Genomic DNA, 24,469 nt, shown 5'->3' with positions numbered 1-24,469 from the left:
AAATGTCCAGAATTTTTTAAAATGTCATTTAACATCTTTCTGAACATAGATTTTACTTTTACATGCACATTAAATAAGCAAATTCCATCAAAAACAAAAGGGGAAGCAAGATCTGGAGAAGACTGACATACATATGGCTTTCATAATTTTCGTCTAAGACTGTAATTGCATTTTTAAACTCAGTTTTCCCCAGTCACTACCATGTACAGTGTATGGCTTCTAGTTTTATACTAGCAACATTATACTGCAGAGGAGCTAAAATGCAACAGGGAACATGCTCAAGCAATAAACTAATTGTCAGCTTTCTGCAGCGCACATCTCAAGTGTCACAAATTCATGATACTTCACATGGGGGAGACCAAGCCAGTGCAAACACGAACGTGCCGCTCTGAGCTTTGCCTTTAGTAGAATCATCTCTAAACACATTTACAACATATTCTTTAAAATCAGAGACCATCTGTCCTTAAAGTAACTTAGTCAGTTTTTTAGGTTTTTTTTTTTTAACCAAGAACAATAGTAGGAAAAAAAAAGTTGATACGCATGCATAAACACACAGGAAAAGTGAATACTAAAACACAACCTGCAGCTGCCCGCCACCAAAATAAACACAGCCCCTGATAATTAGTTTAGTTTGTTACTTAGTGATTTCTTTCCTTACTGACAATGATTGCTAGTAAATGAGGCTGGAGAACAACAACAACAACAACAACCTCCCCTTCATGAAAATGAAGTCTAGTAAAGCAAAAAAAAAGAAAAAAGAAAAGAAAAAGGAAAAAGAAGATCCTGAAGTATCTGGGCTATTTTTCTTATGCAGTTATTTTAAGGACACCATTTCATACACGGCACATTTTAAATTGAATATATTTACATTTATGAGAGTTTAATGTGACACTTGTGCCCTTGATTTTCTAGTACATGCTAAAAGGTTCCCTTAAAGATCATAAGTTATTCCTTAAACAATTGCATTACAAAAATTGGTTTAGAATTTTAAAAAGTCTTTGCAATGCTTTGTAGAGTGCCAGTGCAACTACCAGATGTTTTTTAAAGGTTACCTTACGTTTAAACCTTATAAAATAGCCTAATACTGAGCACAATCAATTTTCAGATGAAATCCTGACCAGAAATAGCAGAAGTTATTAATTCCAGGACACTCGCACGAACCTTCTCCAGCATAAAAATAAAAAATAAAAAATATTACTTGTTGACAAAGCAATTAAAACTCTCTCAAGTTTGATTTGGTGGCCTTGTGGTTGACACCATGAGCAGAATTTGAGCCTGGTGTTTTACACTCATGTCAGGAAAAAAAGAAATTCTGCCAAGACAAAATTGTCTCACCAACGTAGGAAGGAAGCACACCACTTTCTGCAGTCTATTCCATAACTGAGCTATGAACATAGATCTTAATTCACATCAGTTTTTAAGTGTGATGGTGTTACCAACCAAAATCTAGCCTAGCTATCTGTGGTAGAAGCCTTGAAACGTAACAGAGAAGTAGGAACAAAAACATTAAAACAGTAGAAGAAAGATGGAGAATTTCTAGACAACCATACCACAAAACACTTCCTTATTAATTATGCTGGTCACTATTATACACCTCTTCTCTCCTGTGATAAAATTAAGTCAGTCCTATACGTATGAATGCAAGGTTTAAAGCAGCCTGGCAAAGTCTAATATTAGTGTGAATCAAACTAATGAAGACTTGATGGTTTCCAAAATAGAAAAAAAACTCTTTGCATCTTAAATGAAAAAAATATTAATGTAATTAGGTGAAAAAAACACTCACAGTCAACCTGTGATTCAAAACTTCATGAAATAAAGAGTTGATTCCATTTCCCTATTCCTTCCTCCGCAACTACTACTACTTTCACCACTTTCTGGATGTAGTGACACAACACAGTATAATCATATGCACTTATTATCATTTCAGAAATCAATTACCTATAAATCAGGCTTTATAAAAATAATTATGGCATGAGCTCAATGACTATATATCTTTCAGTGAAAAATGAATGAAATTTAAATTAGTAAGAGATAGCAGAACAATGTTATCTTGGAAAGTTTCTATCATAAATAACTATGAATAGTTAATATAAAACCTAAATGCAACTTTGTGTTGAGATATATGTCAAAGCCCATATAAAAAACCTCCTTACTTAAAGTCTGAAAAGAGCAAAAAGTTTTTTTCACAAATATTCTTAGGTAATTAAAATGAGATGTTAATAGAGCTGATCTGCAATAATGGGACATGATGGGCTATCCCCAACTGCCTTCAAAATATTATATTTACAGAAAAGCTGACCTCTCTGTATAAGCCTCAAAAAAGAATGCAAAACACAGTGCACACAAACACACTCCTTCCAACAGTAACTGCAAGTGTCAGGGTATCCTTGCACTATCCACACAATTCATAAACAGTAGCTCTGAATTTAAGATGAAAATTGATATAGAGCTCAGCAGCATGTACCATCTGATTGCAATTCCTGTAAACCGTATTTCACATTCTGGAATGTGCTCATACATATTATTCTCCTCAGCCATGTCAACAATGCTTGAAGCATTGAACCTTTTTAGGTTAATGACAAATGCTGCAACAACGGATTACCTCAAATCTTCAATTTCAAGCAGTCACCTTAACTCACAGCTATTCGCAGCAGTATTTAATTTTGTTTAGATTACCTAAACATAAAATGTTCTTTTCCTGAAGTGCCTCAAGAACAAAAAAAATTACCAGCAGATTTTTCCCTTTCCTTTCAGCACAGTATAAAATATTGTTTCCTTTATGTTCAAAATCTTTGACAAAAGACAATGAAATACTGTAGGGTCACCAAATTTCTTGGCATTTTATGACGCCAGTAATCAGAAAACTTAAGTCAAAAGAATAGAAAAAGAAGCTAAGGAACAAGGCCTAAAACAGCAATCGTTACAACATGCACCCCAAAAATACTCACAGTGAAGGGACTGTTACACAGACATTGTACAGAGGTGTAGTGGGAATATAGACATCTAAATTGAAGAGCGCAACAATGGAGCATATAATTTTTAAAGAATATAAGACAAAGGTATCTTTTCTTTCCCCTCCTTCACACGAAAGGGAAGGAATGTTTAAAACCAATTTTTTTTCAACTCAGGACTGTTGGACACAAAACTTCTTGGGTCCCAAGAGCATGCTCCTGAGGCTCTCCCTCCCCACTAGTCTTATAGGAAGCACTATTTAATAACATAATCTGATGCTCCCATCAAGCACAAAATTACCAACAAAAAAAACAAAACAGCAATTGACTACAGACACTATAATGAAGAATACATTTAAGTGTCCCATACAGTATTAGAGTCTTTTATTCTAACACACTTAGGCAAATTTGCTGCCAGTACCTTAAATCACTGGTCACATGACCCAGTTTTATGCGGACGAGTTCATATTTATCAGCATAATCCAGACATCCAATTTTCAACACACCTGGTCTATTTGCATTTTCTTTAGAACTTTGAGAACTCTAGATAAAACTCCATCGAATAAAGGAAAATTACCAAATAAATGCCCCAAGGTGAGTTTCTATGATTAAAATATCACTTCAGCTAAAACCAACAAATAAAGTGATAACATTTATCACTATTTTTTTTTAAATGCATAAGACTGTGGCATTCACATCACTATAATGATGATGTTTCTCTGCACCATTGGCAATACCAAAACAACTGTTACAATGGAGTGATGTGTGCTGTTTTGATCACACATTTGCTAATGTTACAGACCATTTGAACAAATGCCCTTCTGTTGAGCTGCTGCTGCAGATGAATCTATAATCAGTATCTTTCAAATAATGACAAGCCCTGAGCAGTCTGGCTGCTGCCTCAGCTGGGTTGATGTGCTAGAGTCTGCCAGTCTTCTTTTTTGACTGCAGACTGATTTGTCACCTTCTGTGCACAGCTCTGTTTCCAGTATAGCAAACTTTCTGTTTGCATGCCATGGCTTTCGAAGGGAGCAAGTTAAGAATCATTTAAAATACTTGCCATCAAGTTCTCATTTCTGACATATGACAGTTATGTTACTATAGACATGAAGACAACCTGTAACTGCTGGATACTCACTCTAAGCATGGCAGTGTCCCATTTTCAGAATTTCTAATTTAGCTTGTAAAACCTACTCGAGCAAAGGCTCACCACAGTAACAGGGCACAGAGAAGCTTTTCTCTGGAGCCTATCTGTAATTATGCCTTACACCAAATAGAATGTAGGAGTGTGTTTTGTCACAGCTTTTAAAACAAAAATCTCAACAGTTCTTTTGTGCTTCTGCAACACGTTTTGTTTTTTTATCTTGCAAATGAAAAATTTAACTAGTAAGGCGATGTGTTGCATGTACATTTATGAAGTCACTTTATTATGTGATATAACTAATTTACCTGTGTCTTTACATAAAAAGAAAAATGTTATTATTTACATAAATCTAAAGTTTAATGCTGTTGACTATAAAACTGTATATTATCATTATTAAATGCTAAAAATTAGACTTTATAATTTGAGATATTAAAGACTTCAGTTGGGTGAATGATCATAGATTACTTTAATTTCCTTAATTTTGGCTATTTCAGGAGTGAAAAAATGCGGTCTGTCACTATAGATGAGGTTTTTCCCAATGTTTATAAAATTTTGTCACCTTAGTGTAAAGACATGAGTTAAAGATAACGTGCTAATCAAATCAAAGAACAAGAGAATGTGCTTTCTGCTTTTAAACTCTAAACAAAGAGGACGAGAGCAATGAAAGCAAATGATCTGCTACAGTCAAGAATGATATAGCAAGGCCTCTTTTCCAGATCTAAACGATTGAGATTCACTACTAGTTCTTCACTTAATGTGTTGTGCTTCCAAAATTTCAGAGATTCTTCTCTGTATAATAATGCAGGAAAATATCATTGAAGCAGAACAACCACATATCTCTGTTTTTCATCTATATCCTACTGCTGCATTGCTAAAAGGTAAAAATAAAACATAGGGATTTTTCTGAGGTCAGTCAACTGCCCCAAATTCTAGACCATTACATTCTTCACGAGTCCCATTGACTCCTGTAACAGTTGCTTGCAACAAGCTAACAACTCTGAACTGCAAGATTAATTGTTCTGGCTCAAAATTGAATGTATAGGAGACCACCAAGGCAGGGGAACAATTAAATATTGTTTCAGTATTAAATGTTAAAGGATTAAAAACAAAAGCAAACAAGCAAAAAGGAAAACCAAAAGCGAGATCCTTGTTCCTAATCTTCTCTAAATGCTATCTAGGTTTTTTTATTTGTTTGGGGATTTTGGAGTAGTGGTGGAGGGCTGCTAATTTTCTTTTAAGAGAATACAGTATGCTTGCTATCTCCTTCAAACACTTTTCCTTGAGCTTGCTTAGCAGCTTTAAGAGAGAATCTGAACCTCGCACCACTCTTCAAGATACAGACACTTACTGGACTGTCAAGAAAACTCCCACAGTTTTCCTTTATGTTTCCAGATAACGGTAGAGAGCCCATCACTAATACCATACGTGATGTTCTCTCTGTCTGTCTTCCTGAATGCTTATTTAGACATCTCCTGCGATAACTAACTACTTACCTCTGGTATTTTAAGGAAGTTTAACTTTGAAAGGGCTGGTTGCTGTTATAGGAGGATTTTCATTCTCTTCGATTGTCTGGTGGAAGGAAACATCTTTTATTTTGGCCTCTAGCCACAGTCTCATCCAGGGAGACTCTCTGGAGAGCCTGCTCCAGCGGTTCCCAATTAAAATCAACACACAGACCACTAAAGCCCAGCTTACCAGCATTAGATCATAGAGCACTCCCCTCATACCCCTGCATGTCCTCCCACCTGTAATATTCATCATGCACTAACATATCTTGAGAGCTTTGCGTCCTAGCTAGAGTAACTGTACGCAATCAATTATCCAGATCTTTTGCTTTTATCAGCAACTAATCCTTCATGATCTCAACTGTCCTTTATTTTTTAAAACAATTATTGAGCAAAATCAGCTAAATTGTTTGAAAGAGAAAAAGTAAAAAAAGCAAAGTTAATTCCTTCAAATAAAGAAACCTTATCATAAAATTCTTGCAAAATTTCTTTTCCCTCCCCTCCTCCCCCATCAACAGATCAAGTAAATCAGGGAGCCAACTACCATCAGGTAAGAGATGTTCTATTTTGCAACTTTAAAGCTACATTTTCCCTTGCAATTACAAGACCAGTTACCTAAATATAGACGTGCTTACGCAGAATTAGGTAGAAACACAGTCTATTGAATCTAACAATTTGATTCTACCTGGTTTTGTATTCTGAGATTACTATCAGAAGACTGCAGAGTCTTTATTTTTAAGATAATCTTTTTACTGTCATGGATCATTTACAGACTTTAAAAGCCCACAGGTAACTGTTTTACACTCTCCAAATGACAACATTCAAGAAACATGAACAAACCACTAGGTAGGAACATAACTTTGTGAAGTGAAAGGAAGAAAAGGTGAATTATTTTACATTTTGATAAATACATGCATATAAATGTTACACACATGCATATTCAAATAAGGCAAAAGAAAGGGAAAGCACGCGCCCATGCACATGTGCAGTGCAGTTTTCACACCAGGCTTCTCAAAACACACATAGCCCTGTCAGCTGTTCAGCTGCACGTGAAAACTTTACTGTCTGAGGCTTCAAAGAGAATTAAGGCTTACTGCTCAAAAAATAAAGCCCCATAGGCAGTACTAATAAATAACACAATACTAAAACTATAACTAGACTTTGGCTTAAATTTTAAAATTAAGCCTACCCAGAAGTAAAGGTTTATGATATACATTGCTGCATCTTCATTAGCAGCTGTGACAGCACTTTAACAAAAGCAGCATGTGAAGCTATCTGCAAATTATACTCCTTGAAGTCTCAACTAAGAGCTTAAAAAATACAATTACGTTGAATGTGTAATTGCCATTGTAACAGCTGCATTCCCTCTTTTGGTATCTTACAAGCAAGTAGCTTTCAAACACATGCAATTCACCCCGAAAATGCCACTTTAAATAAATTCAGCTTCTAAAAGAGAACAAAACAAAAGAAAAAAATCCAACAACACAAAAGTATCATGACCGACACCATCTCAAATATCTAACTTCAAACCTTTGTCAACTACTTCTGTCCTCAAGCAAGTTTTTAATCTCTGACTCTAAAATGACTCATTTTAAGGATTTTAGCAAATTTGTTTTTGTCTTGCAATAATTTACAAATAGGAAAGCATTACTTCCACATAGCAGAAGTTAAAAGCACTATATAACTTCAAATGCATGGAAATCCAAGCAACGTTAAACTAAATATATACAATATACATCAGACACCACAGTCTAATAATACAACACCAGACCAGAAGCCAGGAGTTGCATGTTACAGTTCTTGTTTGACCACTGATTTCTTCCAATGACTCTAATTTTCTCCTTCCTCCTCTCTTCAGTGTGCATAAGCTTTTCACAGAAGGACCCTGTCTGAGTGTGTTTGAATTGGTTCCAATCTTTGGTGGAAACATTATGCATGACTATAATGTCTATATTTCAAAACAGGCAGCAATAGCCTTGCTTTTTTTCTTCACAATTGATAACTGCAAGAATGGTAAGGAGCTAACGTTCCTCAAATGCTCACATGTCCAAGAAGAAAGCAGCATTTGCAAAGCCAAAATAGAAAGTGAACGAACAACTCATCTTCTAATACGCTCTGGAACTGGGAAATCCGTCCTTCTTTTGTTTTTTAATTCTATACACATTTTCTTAGTTAGTCAGGATATTTAAGCTGCTACTAAAATTCTTTTCCTAGAGGTTTGAAATATACTCAGCAAAAAGATCGTTTAAAAGATTTAAATAAAATTCAAAAGCAGCTTTAAAAGTGCTCAGAAGCGTAACCTTCTGTGGACAGACTGACTTAAGGGATTGATACCAAATACCAATCATTTCATTTTTAAGTCCCTACATCAAGTACAGCTCACATAACAGTGGTTCAGATATTTGGGAAAATGAACTGACAGCTTCTATCCAAGCTTTAGTGAGCAAACGTCCACATTAGGACTATCACTCATGATGCCCATCTGTACAGAGATGCCAATATTGAAAGAATCTGTAAAGTAATTGTTCACTGGCATTATACAAATATACTACATACACGGACCCCATTCCCCCATTTGCCTTTTATACGCAACAAATTGTTTCTAAATGAACAACCTTAAGCTAATGAGGATATCCAATCTGAAAAATATTTAAGAACAGAAGTAGGTTTTTAAAATATTCGCTACCTCTAGTCAAGTTAAGTAGTGGAAAGTCAGTATTTGTACTTACTTATGTTATGCAAACATCAGTTTAGGAAAAAGGTATGAAAAATTCATTTTTCTGCTGCACAAATAACTTCCTGCTTTAATGACCAACCTCATATTTAATTGTATACTCTACATCTTGGAGGAGCAGTATTATAGATAATATAAAAAAGCACATCACAAGTAAATGACAGCAAAACCTCATACTACTGGTAAATCTGTACTATTATTGACCAAAGTTTCACATGGGTCTGATCATAAAGAACTGAACATCTACAAGCTTCAAGAGGACTCAATAAAGTATCTTTAAAAAAGCAAACAAACAAAAATCAGTAATATTACTGATACCACAGTTGCTAAAAATACTGCACAACTTGAAGCGTGTTACTCTCTGATTTTCCAAATCCAATCACAAATACAGATAAAACATCAATGTAAGCCCTTCCAAACGTTGTCCTGGAACAACAGTAAATCCCAATGGATACATGAGTTCTGCAGCAGAGATGATGTAATATATAAAAATAGACATCCTTTGACAGAAGCTGCATGTTGAGTAAACAGCACACTGCATACATTAATTTTGCATTAATTTGCCAGTGCACATTACTAAAAGGAGGAAGATCTAACAATTTTGGTTTACTTTTGGCATTACACAAAATAAAATGGTGGTGTTGCTCATATACTAACATAAAATATTTAACTTTACAACATACATACAAAGAAAGGAAAATGTGCAACTAAGAGCTTATGTTTTGCCAAAAAAATACAGAACATGGGATGGGAATTATGCATTGTTATCATAACATTATCTGTGGATGTTCCCATAAAAAAGCATGCAATTTCTGGGAAAAAACAAAAAACAAAAAAACACAGTTAACTGGAGTTGTCCAAGTTATCTCAGGGAATCCTGTATCTCTGATAAAGCTACCCCACAATTTTTGTATTCTCCCCAGTGTCTCACTTTAATACACACAAAATACACTTGTATATGTAATAGAGTCACAGACTCTGAGGAATGTACATTATTGCATAGGTGTTCAAGTATTACATATCCAGACTAAAAATACATATTCTGTATTTAATTTTTTCATATTATTTAGTATGATGTACATGCCAAATCATGAGCAGATTATCACCATCATGAAATAACAAAAACTAAAAGTTGCTTTTGAAATCGCACTGAATTTTATAAATGGACAAAAGCAACTAGACAAATATCCTTCCTAGTAAAAGGACATTAACATTTGTCAAATGTTAAGAACTAGCCGCTTTCTTTTATAAATGGAATGATCAATACAGTATATCCCATTTTAAATACTTTTAAACTGAAAGTGTTATCAAGACAGACAAAATCATTATTTGTGCAAATAAACATGCATTATTTGCGCAAACGTGTAATTAAAACACACTCGCATAGCATGTTTCTTCCTAGGAGCAACACAGCTGTAAATTAAGGTGTGTGTACAATTTTGGTTTGAATTACCATTTCCCTGGCAACATTACTTAAAAAGATTTGTTTCATAACCATGGACAGAACAAGTCCCGTACATTTGCTCTACTCTGAAAACCTCCCAATAATTTTCTTCTGACTTTTAAAACATGCACTCTTTTAGAAGCTTCCTGTCAATGGGAACATGAAAGCCAATGATCAGTGGCTATTAATTTTAAGTGAGGAGACCTTTTTGCTTTCATTTTGCACGCCACAGTACAGGGCTTTCACAGCTTACTTTCTCCTTGCTTGGTGATTACCTCTCCACGCTTGGTGATTACCTCTCCACATTATTTCCTTTACTTGGCAGAAAACTAAGTTGGCATCAAGTTCAAAAATTAAATCTATTTAAACAGTTTTCAGCTGTCATAAGTCATACTAGTGTCTAAAGGCATAAACCTCTAAGCATCTTGTTTCCCCAAACTATTTAGATTAACAAGTATACCCAATTAAGATTCCCAGTAATTTTTGTGCTTTCTTTTTCCTTCATAAGTAGGCTTAACAGCTCCAAGATCAAGACCATTTAGAAACTTTTCTTCCTGCCATTGATCGCTCTGTATCCTCTATACCCTTGTATAAACTCAAGCTTTTCAGTGTGTCTGTACTTCCTTGTTCACTGCCCTACAAATAATTCCCATAGACTTTACAAATTAGCTCATACATGGTCCTTTCTTGCTAAAAGCATGTTTTTGTCTGACATGAATACTTATGATTCTGGGTATTTTATTAAGTGAACTTACATTAGAAAGTGCTAGATAATTCTTAAAATCATCAGGAACATTAAGTTGCACTAAATACAGGTTTGAAGGACTGACAGTATTCTGTTAAACTAATTTCTTGTAGTTGAGGTATCTGACTGATTCAAACTAAAATGACGGAAATTACAGATATACATGTGTTCATGTGTGCACGTGTGTATATACATATACGGGCACACGCATATATTTTTAAAAGCCAGCTTTAAGTACACTGCTATATTGGCATCCATTTAGTGCACAGAATACAACGCACTAACAAGAATACATTATAGCAAGGCATATCACAACACCATAAAGTCCACCTTGTTGAGAAGAAGCAAACACATATTAAATATTTCATGATTTGAAATTCATCATTTGAAGGGATCCACAAAAAAAGACAACAAACAAGCCATATTTTACAATACAGATATAAATAGACACTCTGAGAAGCAATTGTAGTATGCTGTTTTTTAACATTAAGTCTTGTCCAACATTATACTGGGAGACTGTGACAAAGTCCTAGAATAGGAACTAGCTCTTTTGAACTCTGATTTGTTATATTAACCACAAGAAAACACTGCTTGTCATCTTATAAACTTCCACATCACTGTGGTCAGCCACTCTCACTGAATAAAGTATGGAAAACAACCAGGCTATTGCAAATTCATACAGAAAAATTTAAAATTAATATTTTTTTAATCCTAAATGTAGAAATACGACAAACAAGCTTTGTTTATTTTTAAAATGTAATTTTGCAGACACAGGAAAAAGCAAGTTTGTTTTATAAACAGAACCATCTGAAGATAGACTTTTAATCTAGGACCTTTAGATTCTCAGAAGACCATGTGAATTCAAATAATATCAGAAAAAAGGCTACTTTGCCAATGCTCTGCAATAACTGTTAGTTACAAGAGAGGATAGCAGCAGGAAGCAAGGTTCCTACAATTTGGTCCTGACTTGAAAAGAGCAGATTCAAATACTTAAAGAAGTCACAAAAAACTAGAACAGATCCACATACTTATTTTTAGGAGACTTTAAGGCTGCGGAGGAGACAACTTGGCCACATTAGACACAGTTCTATTTCCAGCCCTCTTCTCATTCAAATTCTCAGTCACCTCATTCATAAAACCCAGACGGACAATAGCTGTCTGCCTTTAATGCACTGGCACGATAACTGGCTCAATAGCAAATCCCGTGAGGATAAAATTACTAAATGCATGCAAATGGGGAAAAGGCAGAAACTGATGGTCCTATGCCCACCACTTTTTTCCTTAAGACACAGGATAAGCAGATTGTCACCTCAGGTGAATCAAGCCGAAGGGAATAAGAGAGCCTACTAAAGGCAGACAGACCTTTCGCAGCTAGCTTTAAAAAGCCTGGTTGAGGATGTACTAGTAGCAATTTTCATAAACTTGTAACTAATTCAACATGGATGGATCCATAGAGAGTAAAAACCTCATGCTATAATTTCTGCTCAGGACTATTCACAGTTGCTTTAGCATCTTACTTACAGGCCTACCTGCATCTCTCTAAAAACTCCTCATTAAGCTTGGTATTTTACCTTTAGTAAAGTAAAATCACACAGATTAGTAAAAGCCCACAGCCCAGGATACATATCAGATTAAAGGCACAGGACAGACAGATTTCAACAAACTAGGGAGTTAAGAGTCACTGCTCTTAACCTTTATGCCCAGGCTAGACATCTATGCTAAAATTATCCCTCTCTCTTTAATAAATATGGCACATTTCCTTCTAGGAATGCAGTGTTCCTTGAAATCAGTGCTCACCAGATCCAGTGGAATGAGCCCTGAGTCCAGAATACCCATCCCTACTAAAATTACTGCTAAGAGTGATAATGTACTACTCAATTGATGATAGGAAGCGTATTGAAATTTGAATCCTTTATGTCTTTTAGACAAAGCAATGGAATTAAGCATCAACATGATACAGAAGGAGCTTTTAAAAATGACCCCATTTTCTGATAAAAATATCAGAAGAACAGAGCAAAGTAATATTTGAAGGAAAGGAAGAATTCTGAAGCAATGGTAAATAGTTTCCATAATGTGTACCAGCTCTATCACAAAAGAGATTTCTCAATCGTAACAGTAGAGGCACCTAACAGTTTGACAAAACCAAACATTCTTATTAAATGTTGCATTTGGCAGATGCTTAGTATTTACTCAACCTGGCATTGATAAATACAATGACAAATAGAATTTAAGTTAAAAAGATGCCATTCAGATCTTCAAATCAATCAAATCTGATGTTGGTCAAAATTTCTGCATTTTATTTGTTTTGGCACCAGTCCAGCCACTCAACTTACTCAAGCACACTGTTCTCATTGGCTTGACAAGCCTATATCCACTCCTTCAGCCTTTCAACCAATGGCCATTTACACACACTTCAATAGGAGTCTGCACCATGCAACTTCCAAAGACTGAATCAGTAAACAGCATCAGAATGGAAGACATGCAAACGACACACAAGTTTTCAGCTAAAGGAAAGCTTTGCATTGCATCTTTAGTGCCTATCTTGTCATACTCCATTTCCTTATTCTAGTGCCACGCAAACACTAAACAGCTAAACGGGGCCAATTTTTTTGAACCAAAACCAAAGATTAAGTCCTCCATTTCACAGAAGAGATACATGAGTACAATCTGTCAAACTAAATATTTTATTTATACCCTTTTCCTTATCATTCTCTGTTGCAATCTCTAAAACATGGGGCATTGAGCAACTTCACTATAAAATTAAAAAAAAAAAAATTAAGTGTCAAAGCAAAGGATAGGAGACAATTTTGGTCATAACATTGCATCAGTATTATGACATCACACTGAAAACCCACAAGTAAATTGTTAGTGGACCATATACATTAAGTTACAATACCTGAGGTTTAGTGCATTCCTGAGAGCCAAAATGAAATGAATGCCATATAGGAGGAAAGGAAAAGATGAACATTATCAGACATGCCATAGTACATTCCAACACTATGAACATAATGTTAAAGTTATGTTAATGAGAGTCCACAGTCCCCTACAAGTTGGCTTTATGCACGGAAGGCCAAGCCACAACTGAATGCACTGCATTTCATTTTCGATTCTTGAAAAATACCGCAATGCAGTTTTATTTAGGACTGTTTAATATTTTCTTCTACATTTTCAAAACAAGATATAAAACTTTCTTCAGAAAATACTGTTCGACCTCTCCAAAGAACAGCATTCTGAGATTACTGGAAATAAAGCATCAGTAATTTATCAACAAAAATTCATACTACCTGGTAACTAAGGATTTGGGGTAAAACAAAACAAAAAAAGACATGATAATTATACATTCTGTAAAGATTTTGAGTATGCTATCTATGGGGCCTCATTACTTTGAATCAAAATGCATCTAACACCTAAAGCAGAACATATCCGCAGTGAATAGCAAACTAATTCATCATATCCCTCTGTGTTCAATTTGCCTTTAACATGTTATTTGCTGCAATCTCTGAACATCTTCATTTTTTTTAAAAGATCTTCTTATTCATTTATCCAAAATTTAGAAGTAGAACTAAAGATGAGATCCTGAAAGACGCTGATCAATGGATGGGCGACAAGCCCTCAAGATTTATGCTACAATATGCTTTGAATTCCTATGTGTTTCAAAAACAAAAAAGACTTTCTTCAGTTGATTTTTTCAAGAAATTAAAATTAAAAAAAATGAGACCAATGGACAGAAAACAGGAAGGCAGCAAAGACAGCACAACCTTTAACATGAGTGGTTGAAGCAACAGAAGTAATGTTAATAATGGAAACTAATGTTAATAACAAACTGATGGGAGAACAATGAAAACAAGATCAAATACTGTAAAAAAGGAGGGAACGGGCCAACATGGAGAAAATCTTTAACATATTGTAAAATTCATTTGAGCTTGTTGTTTGACTTAATACTTTCTTTCAAAAAAAAAAGTCGATCATATGTATCACAGTATACTTTTTAAAGCAACATTTGACTGTGATTATTTCAAACTTTACAGTTTATTTGGCAAACTCTTCCAACTCAATATGAAATCTCTCTTGTAATGAATTTCCCAACACACACACACAAAATCATTATGAACTCACACAACAGAATAGCACACAATGGGCCTTTGATCTTAGTACCAGAGTTAAACTTGCAACAACTCATTATGTACACCTAAAGTAAAATTTATACAACAGGTGTGGACCTACTAATGCAAATGGCACTGTTTGTAATCTAAATATTGCCTTTTCAGAGATAGATAAAAATCACACTAATACTGTTGCTAAGCTCAATGTATGCATCCAAATAACACAAACAAAAATAATTCTTCCTGTGCTTATAATTCCTACAAACTACAATTATGCCACATTTTCATTTTTTCAAAAACAGACCAGTAAAATGTTTCATCTTCAAACCAAGTGAACTGGCTCAACTGAAACATCCATAATAAATTTGAAGGCAATTAAAACTGCACTGAAAATTAAACCATTAAAAGCTGTTGTATAAACAAAAAACATAAATTGCTGGCATAAAATGTAATTATTCAACTCATGAGGAAAAGCCTGTGCAATTAACAGGAGATGTAATCAAACATCTACACACTTACAGACACACATTGAATATACAGGGAACTGGCAAATAAATCAAGGAATAAGGATAAAGAACGGGAAAAGGATAAAACTTACAACTCTGCATTAGATCACGGACAGCATTTTAAAAATGCAAAAGCCCTAATCCTGCAAATTTATATACATGTGGCTTACATTATGCAAAATGCAGCCCAATGAACTCAATGAGATTAAAGGTGCATAAAGCTATTTATGCCCACGCCTTTACGGTTCTTGCAGCTCTGGGGGCTTAAACAATCAAGTGAGAGCCAAAGACAAACAGCTTTTCCAGTATTTTGCTTACAGTTGAAATTAACACCAAAAGAAACCGTCTTAATCTAACAGAGTTTTTCTCAATTTAAAGGTCATATAACAAAGCACTTTGTTGCATAAGTTTTAATTTTTAGTTATTTTCAATCCAAGAGAAAGCCCGTTAACTTACAATATGCAAGACTACCCTATATATATATACATATTATATATATATATATATAAAAAGGACAGACTCTGTAGTTCACTGAAACCCAAGTATATAAAGATTCTTGAGGCAGTCATCAGTAAAGATTAATTGGACTTTAAGTTCTGGATTCCAAAAAGAAACTATTGATCTAATCCAAGAATTTGGCCTACTGCAATGCAATATAGTCCTTTTTAGGCAACAGTTGAGTTGCCTAACGAGTTACATGAATGAGTGCTTTACTAACTGACTTTTTAACACTGTACATTAAAATATTTGTACTGTAATCTAATATTGAAAGGAATTTAGAATACCATTTAGCTGCTTTCTTTCACAATTGCAAATCACAACTGGAATATTAAGGCATTACGTATGACATTCACAGTCATAAACAACCATGCTTTCAAATCTCAGTCTGAACTGAGGTGCAAGTTGCATGTTCACATATCGCTGGAGCCAAATTCACAGTATTTTAAGGGGAAACTCCCCCATGGAATTTCACTTCTTTAAAGACACCAGGAAATTTGGCCATTTTCAATAGTTTTTCTGTTTACGTTCTTACAAAGCATAAACACAGACAGCTTACCGTATGGTAACCTCTAGGTAGAGGTGGTTTCCCCACGGGATATGGATCAACAGTATCAATAATTGTTTGTCGCTCCCCTTTTTGGTTGATTTTCCTAAATCTTCTTCGGGATTGCCTATGAGAAGCTTGGCGCTGAAAATACTCTTCATTTTCATCCATATAATCAACCTATAATAAATGCAGTGAAGTGTCATTTCCCAAAAGAAATAAAAATGTTACTGCATGTTAGCAACACCACTAATCCTATTTCCAGACAGAGTGGTTAGCTACAAATTTCCTGTATTTTAGCAATACAAACAATGAAGCCACTAAAAAAAAATATATATATATACACACTCATAGGGATGACAAAAAAAGAAAACATTGGTATGAACAGAATCGCTGAGTATAAACATTTCTTTCAGAAAAGATAAAGGAAAAATGCTTTTTCCCTCCCTCATTTCTTATTCAGTTTGCATTCTTATTCAGAATACAAACACTTCACTACTCAATAAATTATAAAAAGGAAACTCTTATGGGAGAGCACTTGGTAGTTTTCCTAGTGACTTCCACTGATCGCTTGGGATCTTCCCCAACCAATCTGTGGGAATGGCTTCACTCTTCAATAGGCAACACTTTTTATCATTTACTTCAAATATTTTGAGACCTAGAAGGAGGATTAGCAAAAGACTGCATTTACATTAAAAAATCACTTTTAAATAATAGCTGGGAGAATAAAAAATAGCTATTAGGAATATCCCAATTCGAAATCAGTTTTCCCTGTTTCAGAGGCTTCAGCAAAGTCATAGTCCTAAATTCCTCACAACAGCATACTGCAGGGAAAACATTTCAACAAAGAATTCTGGTTTTCCTGGAAGAGGAGAACAATCTTTTTATAGTAATTCATGTAGGAATTGTCTCTTCTGTGTTCGTCCTACTAATAGAAGCCACACTAACAGCAAAATGAGACTTTTCAGCATTGGCCATATATGGGGATTTGGTTAACTCATATTCTCCCAACCCATCCCCCAGGGATACACAACACTTCTGAAGATGCAACAGGCTCGTCAGGCACCTAGCAAGGCTCCTCCCCATTTTTCAACAGGGAAAAGAAATGTTAGACAAGAATACTGTACTTATTCTCTCAAGAATTTGCAGCATACCTCTGTTACAAGTGCCACATACTACTCAGTACATATCACTAAATACCACTTTCAGGGTATTAATACATGGGGATGAGCACAGTTCCCGGTTTACCAGGAAAACAGGGCAACTCTTAGCCCCCTCTCCACATCTAACACAGTCATACCCACATTGCAGACATTTCTCCCTTCTACCCCTCAGCATAGCCCCTTCAGTCCTGATGCTGGAAGTTCCTGTGCCTGGCAAACTCTGGAGACAGAATTCCTTCTATTCCAAAAACAGTTCTTCCTTCTAAACAGCTGGATTTAAGCGCACATGAAGTGTTTCATTTGAGCTTTTCCGCAACTCTAGAGATTTCTTTCCGGACTAAAAAAAATCCATTTTGAGGTACCTGCCCTTGACCCAAGATTTCCCATCAGTCCAGAAATTTTCTTCCCATATCCTTCGCTTAATCACCTTCTTTCCCTATGCCTATTTTGTATCACTTTCTTACAACTTATCAGAGTAGGAGTGTGTGAGAGACACATCCACCAATTAAACTGTGTAACTCAAGAGAACAAATTTGGGACAATAAACTCTTTCCTGAACTTATGATTAGAGCTGGATTACACCAGTTGGCCAGACAGCTCCAGGGGGCATGGAAATAGGGAGACATAATGGACCGGTACTGAAGAGCTGCTCCTTCACAAAGTCAAATTATAGAGGGCTTTAGAAGCAAGGAGAAGAGGACTGGCATTTCTCACTTATACCTCCCATGTTTCATACTACGGAATTAGCTTCATAAGATAATTTTCTTAGTAGAATGGGAAAGGTCACCAAACACTTGACAGAAAAAAACAACATTACACAAGCTTCTATCTCCTTACAGTGAAATCACAGAGAGCTTAGCACTGATAAAAACCTGCCTGCCTTCACAATAGGGTAAGTTTAAATGCTGCTTTTAAACAATTAACTTCAGACAACAAATAACATATCTTCTACAAGCCTAAATCTATATCATAATTTCCACAGTTTAGATTTACAGAGATTGTCACTTTTTGTAAAAAAACAAGTTCAATGTCACAGCATGTATTTGAACTAACATCTATGTATGGCTTAGGGAATTGTCATGCCTGGATTGTGAACTGATTACTATCTCGGTGACAGAGCAAAAAACATTTAGCCCCTTGATGGTGCATTTGTTTGGATGATGCACCCTGAGGTATCGACTGGAAACTGCTGAACCTCTGAACCCTCAGAGATGATGCTGTTTGACCACTGGACTACAGCAGACTACTACTGAGATAAGCTTTTAACCAGAAAAGTCGGTAGAACTTCAAACTGCTTGTTAAAATCTCAAACTGCTGAAAGTAAACTTAATTCAATCAAACATTAAACTAACTTGAGATTAATACTTTAAAACATCTATGCTTAACTATAATAGGAAAGCACCTGCACTTAAAATCCTGTTCCACTATTCTGTTTACGTAAGCAAACTTTACTGTTTTATAAGAAAACTGCAAAAGTAAATTTAATGCAGCAAGGTAAAAAGATGCCTTTATCACTTAAACAAGGCAAATATGCATGCAGGAAATGGCAAGTTACATATGACATATAGATTTATAAAAGCTCATGTGCAAAAACCAAAAACCAGAAATCTCTTCAAGTTTACTGAAAGCTAAAGCGTGTAAAATAAAGTTCTACTTCAAAAAAATACTTGGAGGAAAATTAATGGAAATATTCTTACCACAATCATTTCAGATGGCTCTAAAACAATGCATTCACAGCCACGCCTGAAGCTTCCTGCGGAACGCTTGCCAAAGCTGAAAAGAACAAGAATACTTAAATCAGAACAAAAATCAGAGCTATAATACAATCTGTAAGCCACATTTACATTTTCTCCAGATACTGAAAAGCACATAAAAATATACATAACTGTGCAATACAACAATTTCATGTAAATGTACTCCTTCACATAACTGATACCCAAGGATATCAACAGCCGTAAATTATTTGAATTACGTAGTTTACTAAGGGTATCCGCTAAATAATTCTACTGACACTAAAACAAGTGTCAATCAAATACTGACTAATTAAGATGCATGGTTGATTCTAAACTACATTAGAGACAGTTTAAACTAGTAACTATCTACTTCTGATGTTACAGTATTAAGTTACCTAAACTATCTGCATGACTAAGGAAGGCTAACTAGCATATCCAAGAAAAAAATAAAAAGGCTTATCAACTTCAAATAGCTCCTCTTTATATAAAGATAATAAATAAAAAGTAAGTATGCTGAGTGTAAGACTGTTCCCAAATTGAATAGATGGGGACAAAAGGCCATTCTGCCTTTCAAAACATATCCCACCTTAGCAATAACTAGGCATGGTAATCTTTTGCTTTCTATAGGATAAAAGAGAAATAGAAATTGAAACTAAAATAGATAAGTGCTTCCCTATATTAAATGGGTATATGTGTCCACAGGCCCAACTGCAAAGAATTCTAGAAATACAGCGGTAAAGGCGCAGTGTAAGGAAACAGTACATAATTCAGTGAAATACAAGACCTTCCATCGCTGGATCCTTGATCCTACGCCATCAGAATGGAATGTTAGAAAACCAACTAAAATGGGGGGGGGAGGTTGTTTTGTGGGGGTTTTCTGGGACACAGACCTGCTGGTTTATATTTAAATTTGCCAGCTCAATGCCAGACCTTTTCCATCAGCGACAGGAAGGTGGGACAGAAGATAGACTGGCTGGGACTTCTGGGGTCCTCTTGTAGCCTACTGTAATAAAGTTGCTCTAAAATTTGCCAGAGCAGAAATACTATCTAGCCTTTTCCTTTCTTCAACCCAGCTCTGTGCAACAGATATTGGACACCTTCCTATTTGAAGCTCACAGAGCATATAGACAGACAGAGAGATATCTTTTTTTATATTAAAAATAAAGATGTAAGAATAAGAGATAGGAAGCGGGGGGAGGTTTGAAGAATTTTAAAAGGCAGGTATTAAGCTAGTTTCTGAAAAACAAACCAGACTCAAAAAGATTCTAAGTTTAGAATTTTAACTAATTACCTAATGCACTGTCACAATGACACACTTAAGCTTTTAAAAAGTTACTTTTCACAAACACTCTATTAGCTTATTTGATAATGAGGAAACTGTAGAAGATCATATACTGTTCTGAACAGCATATCTAGCCAGTTTATATCTATTCGCCTGTCCAGCCTGGGGATTAGTAGAAATGAACAGTTTAACTTGCTACCCCAAAGGCTAATCTCTTGACAACAGCACTTTTATAGCTGGAAAAGAAGGCAGTCAGATATTGAAAAGAAATGCCAGCTGTGCTTATTCATCAAAATAATAATCGTGTTTAATGGTACACATGGGACTTCTACAATAGAAAAATTTTTACAGAATACTAAGCCTCTTGAAAAGAAACATTTGGGGGGGAGGAAGGGGGAAGGATAGTCTCCTAACAAAACATGTATTTTCCTAGAGGCAAACACATGCTTCCTTCTACAGTTCAGCAAAAAAAACCCACACAGGGTGCTTTACTCTACAACACGATCTTGAGTTTTATACAATTTGAACTACCTTAAAGATACCAGAAAATGAAACCATTAACTTGATTCATTAGACCATTGAAAAAGTGACAAACTTATTTTCTTGGTCATTAACCTGATCCATAGACACAATTTTTCCTTAAAATCTCATGGGGATGAGGGGGAGGGAAGAAAAAGGAAAAAGTATACCAATTCATTGACTGAAAAACGTAACACTGCAAACACGATGATAAGGAACTCAACTTATTTGGTTGAAAACAAACACAGAAATATTTCCTTGTCTGATGCAGATCCTCCTCCGCTCTTTGCTCACAAACATTGTTTTTGGCCCAGAATGAAATATTCCCGTATTTTTTGTCAGCGCATTTTCTAGCCTTCAAGTGATAAGTGATTTCAAAAGAAAATGCATATAATGCTTTTCCACCCCCATATTCCTGTTCTATTGCTATATCTAAGCATCTCTAAACTTTAAACTTCTGCACTTTGATAATAACTGCTGCCATCCAAAAGTTTCAAGCATTAGCAAATACAGTAAAAAAGTGTGTTAAGATTGTTTTTCCTACTCTTTCAAATGACTTTCTTGAATTTTAACCTTAAGCACAAGGGAACAGATAGTCAACAATTAAGACAGAAGGCAGGCGTTGAATGCATTGTACATCAGTGATAAAATCCCTTATTTCTCATCCCAGATAACACACTAAGTCTCACAGCAATCACCACATCACTGCTGTATTGCTCAGATTCCTATGACACCATTAAATTTATCAGAGCAGACAGTACATCACATGTATTATCTTTGACCAAAGATCACAAGGCACTAAGGCTGTAAACAAACACTATAATCTTTATGAAGTATTGTAGGCAAGAAGACAAGTAAATTAAGGCAAAAGAAAGTTAAATGACCTTTCAAGAGTTGACATGACACATGATCTAAATCTCCTGACTTTCAACCTGCTGCTGAAAATTCATCATCAGATAGTGAGGAAGCCACAACTAGTGAAAAGCCAGAAACTCCTCTGTGAGTTTCAGGCACTCCTAGACACTTCAGAAGCACCCAGCTCCAACAGCTTCTGTGACCCATCACAATGCTTGCATACAACCTGTTGCAGAAGAGATGTCTATACCTACAGAGCGTCCCACAAATGTCTGTTATCATTCACCTTTGAATAACAACTGGATTCTTAGGGCATCCCCAACGCCACTGTTTCAGTACAGAAGATTAACAAAGCCAATAAGTTTTAATGGAATCAATTTGGCAAAGCTTTGTACAAAAGCAAAAAACACCAAAGAGCAACCACAAAGAGGGACTTCAACAACACACTTTCCCACTCAAAATCTCTAGCTGCAGTATCCAGCCATTAGATAGATGAAGCCATCACCAAACAAGCTTGATTTACCTGAGCAAAACTAAGTTATTTAAAACATTAGTAAGCAGGAAAAAGAAGCAAATACCCAACACAATGTAGCACTTCACTGAGCTGATCATAAAGCCCAAATTGTAAAACCTTTTATAAAATACCAGGAAAGGAACTTTATATAGGGGACCACAATCAAGTAAAACTTTGATTTTCTAAATAATTTAGTAGATTTTCCTCCTACCACAGGGCTCCATAAGCAGGGTCAAATGTGGAACCCTTAAACTGATTACACCCATTCAACAGGTCACTTGGTTTCACCCAGTCCAGAAGTCTCCTGTGAATCTCAGGGAAAGTCTATAATCATTCAGAACTGATCAGGGCAGAGTTTCTCACGCTGGCACTGAGCTGTGCCTGTTGGCCTTACAAATTCATTACAGCATGGCACAACATATATATAAGCTTAACAGCTCGCATTAAAGTGGGTAACCAAAACTGCATGGTTTTGCACCTGAACTAATAGGGTTTGCGATCAAGAATCCCTTTGAAAGCAAGGCAGCAGGACCAGTTACCTCAGCTGTAAAGCTACACAAACCTGGTTACTCTGCATCTGCACACAAGCTGGGCTGGCTTGAGCAGTGCAACATACTGGGAAGAAAGAGTAGCAGCAGATAAAGTTTCAGTGGAAGGAATTATCTTCATAACACTAGCTCTATATTAGTAACTTTTTCTAGACACTGTTCTTTCCAAAGTTTTGGATGCTGGGTCACACTTACCATATCAAATGAGTAGCCAGATTTATCACAAAATATGCAGTCTACTGGAGCACTGACTGGCTAAATGAAGGCAAGATGTAGGAAGCCTTTACTATTTGACTTCAGTGAACATGGGATTCAACAAATTTATTCCTACCCTTGCCGCAACATGAAATAAGGCTGGGGATATATGATCTCACTCGGGAGCTTAAGGCTAAACATATTTGTATTTAAAATATGGTACAGAATTCTACGGAATGTACGCTTCACATTTGGTTCTATTGCAAAATTTTTGAATTGTTCCAATCAAAATTGTCTTGTTACAAAGATAAAGTCTTCTCTTCCTGCCTAAGCCTTTTTAATTTTAACCCCTACAAACAGCTCATTAGCAACTACTCCAAGCCAGTGATACACATGAGAGAATCCCAGCTTTGCAACTGTTTTCTCTAAATCAGTGATGTGCATGAGAGAATTTCATCTTCAGACCAAGGGAAGCAATATAAAGGTATCTTTGTGATGATGGTGGCCAATATGGGATGTAGAGCTTATGACAGTAATTTAGATAGCCAGAAGGCAGCCTGGTTAGGATGCTGCTGCCCCACCCGAATTCCCCAGAGAACCTTGTTCTGCAGTGGGTTTTCTAACACTTCTTTTCCTGCCACCACATAAGCTCATACTTGAGGTTCCTTGAGGACTAAAGCTTTACAGATGCTCTCCTCAGCACTTGTGCTAGGGGCAATTTCCCTTTATATCACAGTTACTTTTATTCCCCAAAGAACTACAAAATATATGTTGCGAATATAGATGTACATTAAAAAAAAATCTTAAAGTTAAACAAAACACAATTTTATTTGCAGGAATACACTTTATAATAAATTTCCATATAGCAATTTTGAAAGTGGATGATTAAAAAAACACAAAAATTTAACTCTTACAATGTTAGGTATTCTTCCTATGCAACTGCTCCCTAACTATACTACTCCCCCAAACAATTGACAAAATAAAAGACTAACTTCCTACCTGAGTATTCAAAAGCGTTATTTCCAAATAAATTCATCAGTACTAATAAAGCCTTTTGCTCTTTATGTGCAGGTATTTTAATCCACACAATTTGTTTTGAAACTTGACTTCCATTCTCATGCATTCTAAAAATTGAGTTTACACTAACTGTAGATGACAGCAAGGGTTTATAGTTTTCTGCTCCATTAGCGTACCTTACCACTTACACATCTCATCTTGTAACTCATTAAATTCAAAGTATATACACTTGGCTAAAGCATAATCAGGCTATAGAAAGAACAGATGCATTAGAGAATTACACCATGCTGGTTAATAAAAGACAAGCTTTAAGTGAAAGTTAAGGGGTTTCTGTGTTTCAAAAGTTTACATTGTAAGTTTTCATTTAAAAAGTCTTTACAATTATAGAACTACAGTTAGCACAAATACATCAGTGGCTAACAAACAAACAACAGAATGAGAATAATTAAGATCACTATCTGCATTT

General features: G+C 35.5%; 1 protein-coding gene across 1 annotated transcript in view; it reads right to left on the bottom strand.

The window, feature by feature from the left end:
* RAPGEF2 (Rap guanine nucleotide exchange factor 2) overlaps positions 1 to 24,469 on the bottom strand; it is a 301,571-nt gene that overhangs the window by 73,215 nt on the left and 203,887 nt on the right. The window contains exons 20-21 of the mRNA XM_067297871.1: positions 19,038 to 19,113; positions 16,190 to 16,357 (exon numbers count right to left, since the gene is read on the bottom strand). Coding sequence (XP_067153972.1) covers positions 16,190 to 16,357; positions 19,038 to 19,113 — 244 coding nt within the window. The remainder of the gene's footprint in view (positions 1 to 16,189; positions 16,358 to 19,037; positions 19,114 to 24,469) is intronic.

This window comes from Apteryx mantelli, chromosome 5 (assembly GCF_036417845.1).
Source record: "Apteryx mantelli isolate bAptMan1 chromosome 5, bAptMan1.hap1, whole genome shotgun sequence".
NCBI classification, from domain to species: Eukaryota; Metazoa; Chordata; class Aves; order Apterygiformes; family Apterygidae; genus Apteryx; species Apteryx mantelli.
The sequence above is the reverse complement of the archived record's forward strand: the minus strand, read 5'-3'. Positions and strand labels throughout refer to the sequence as shown.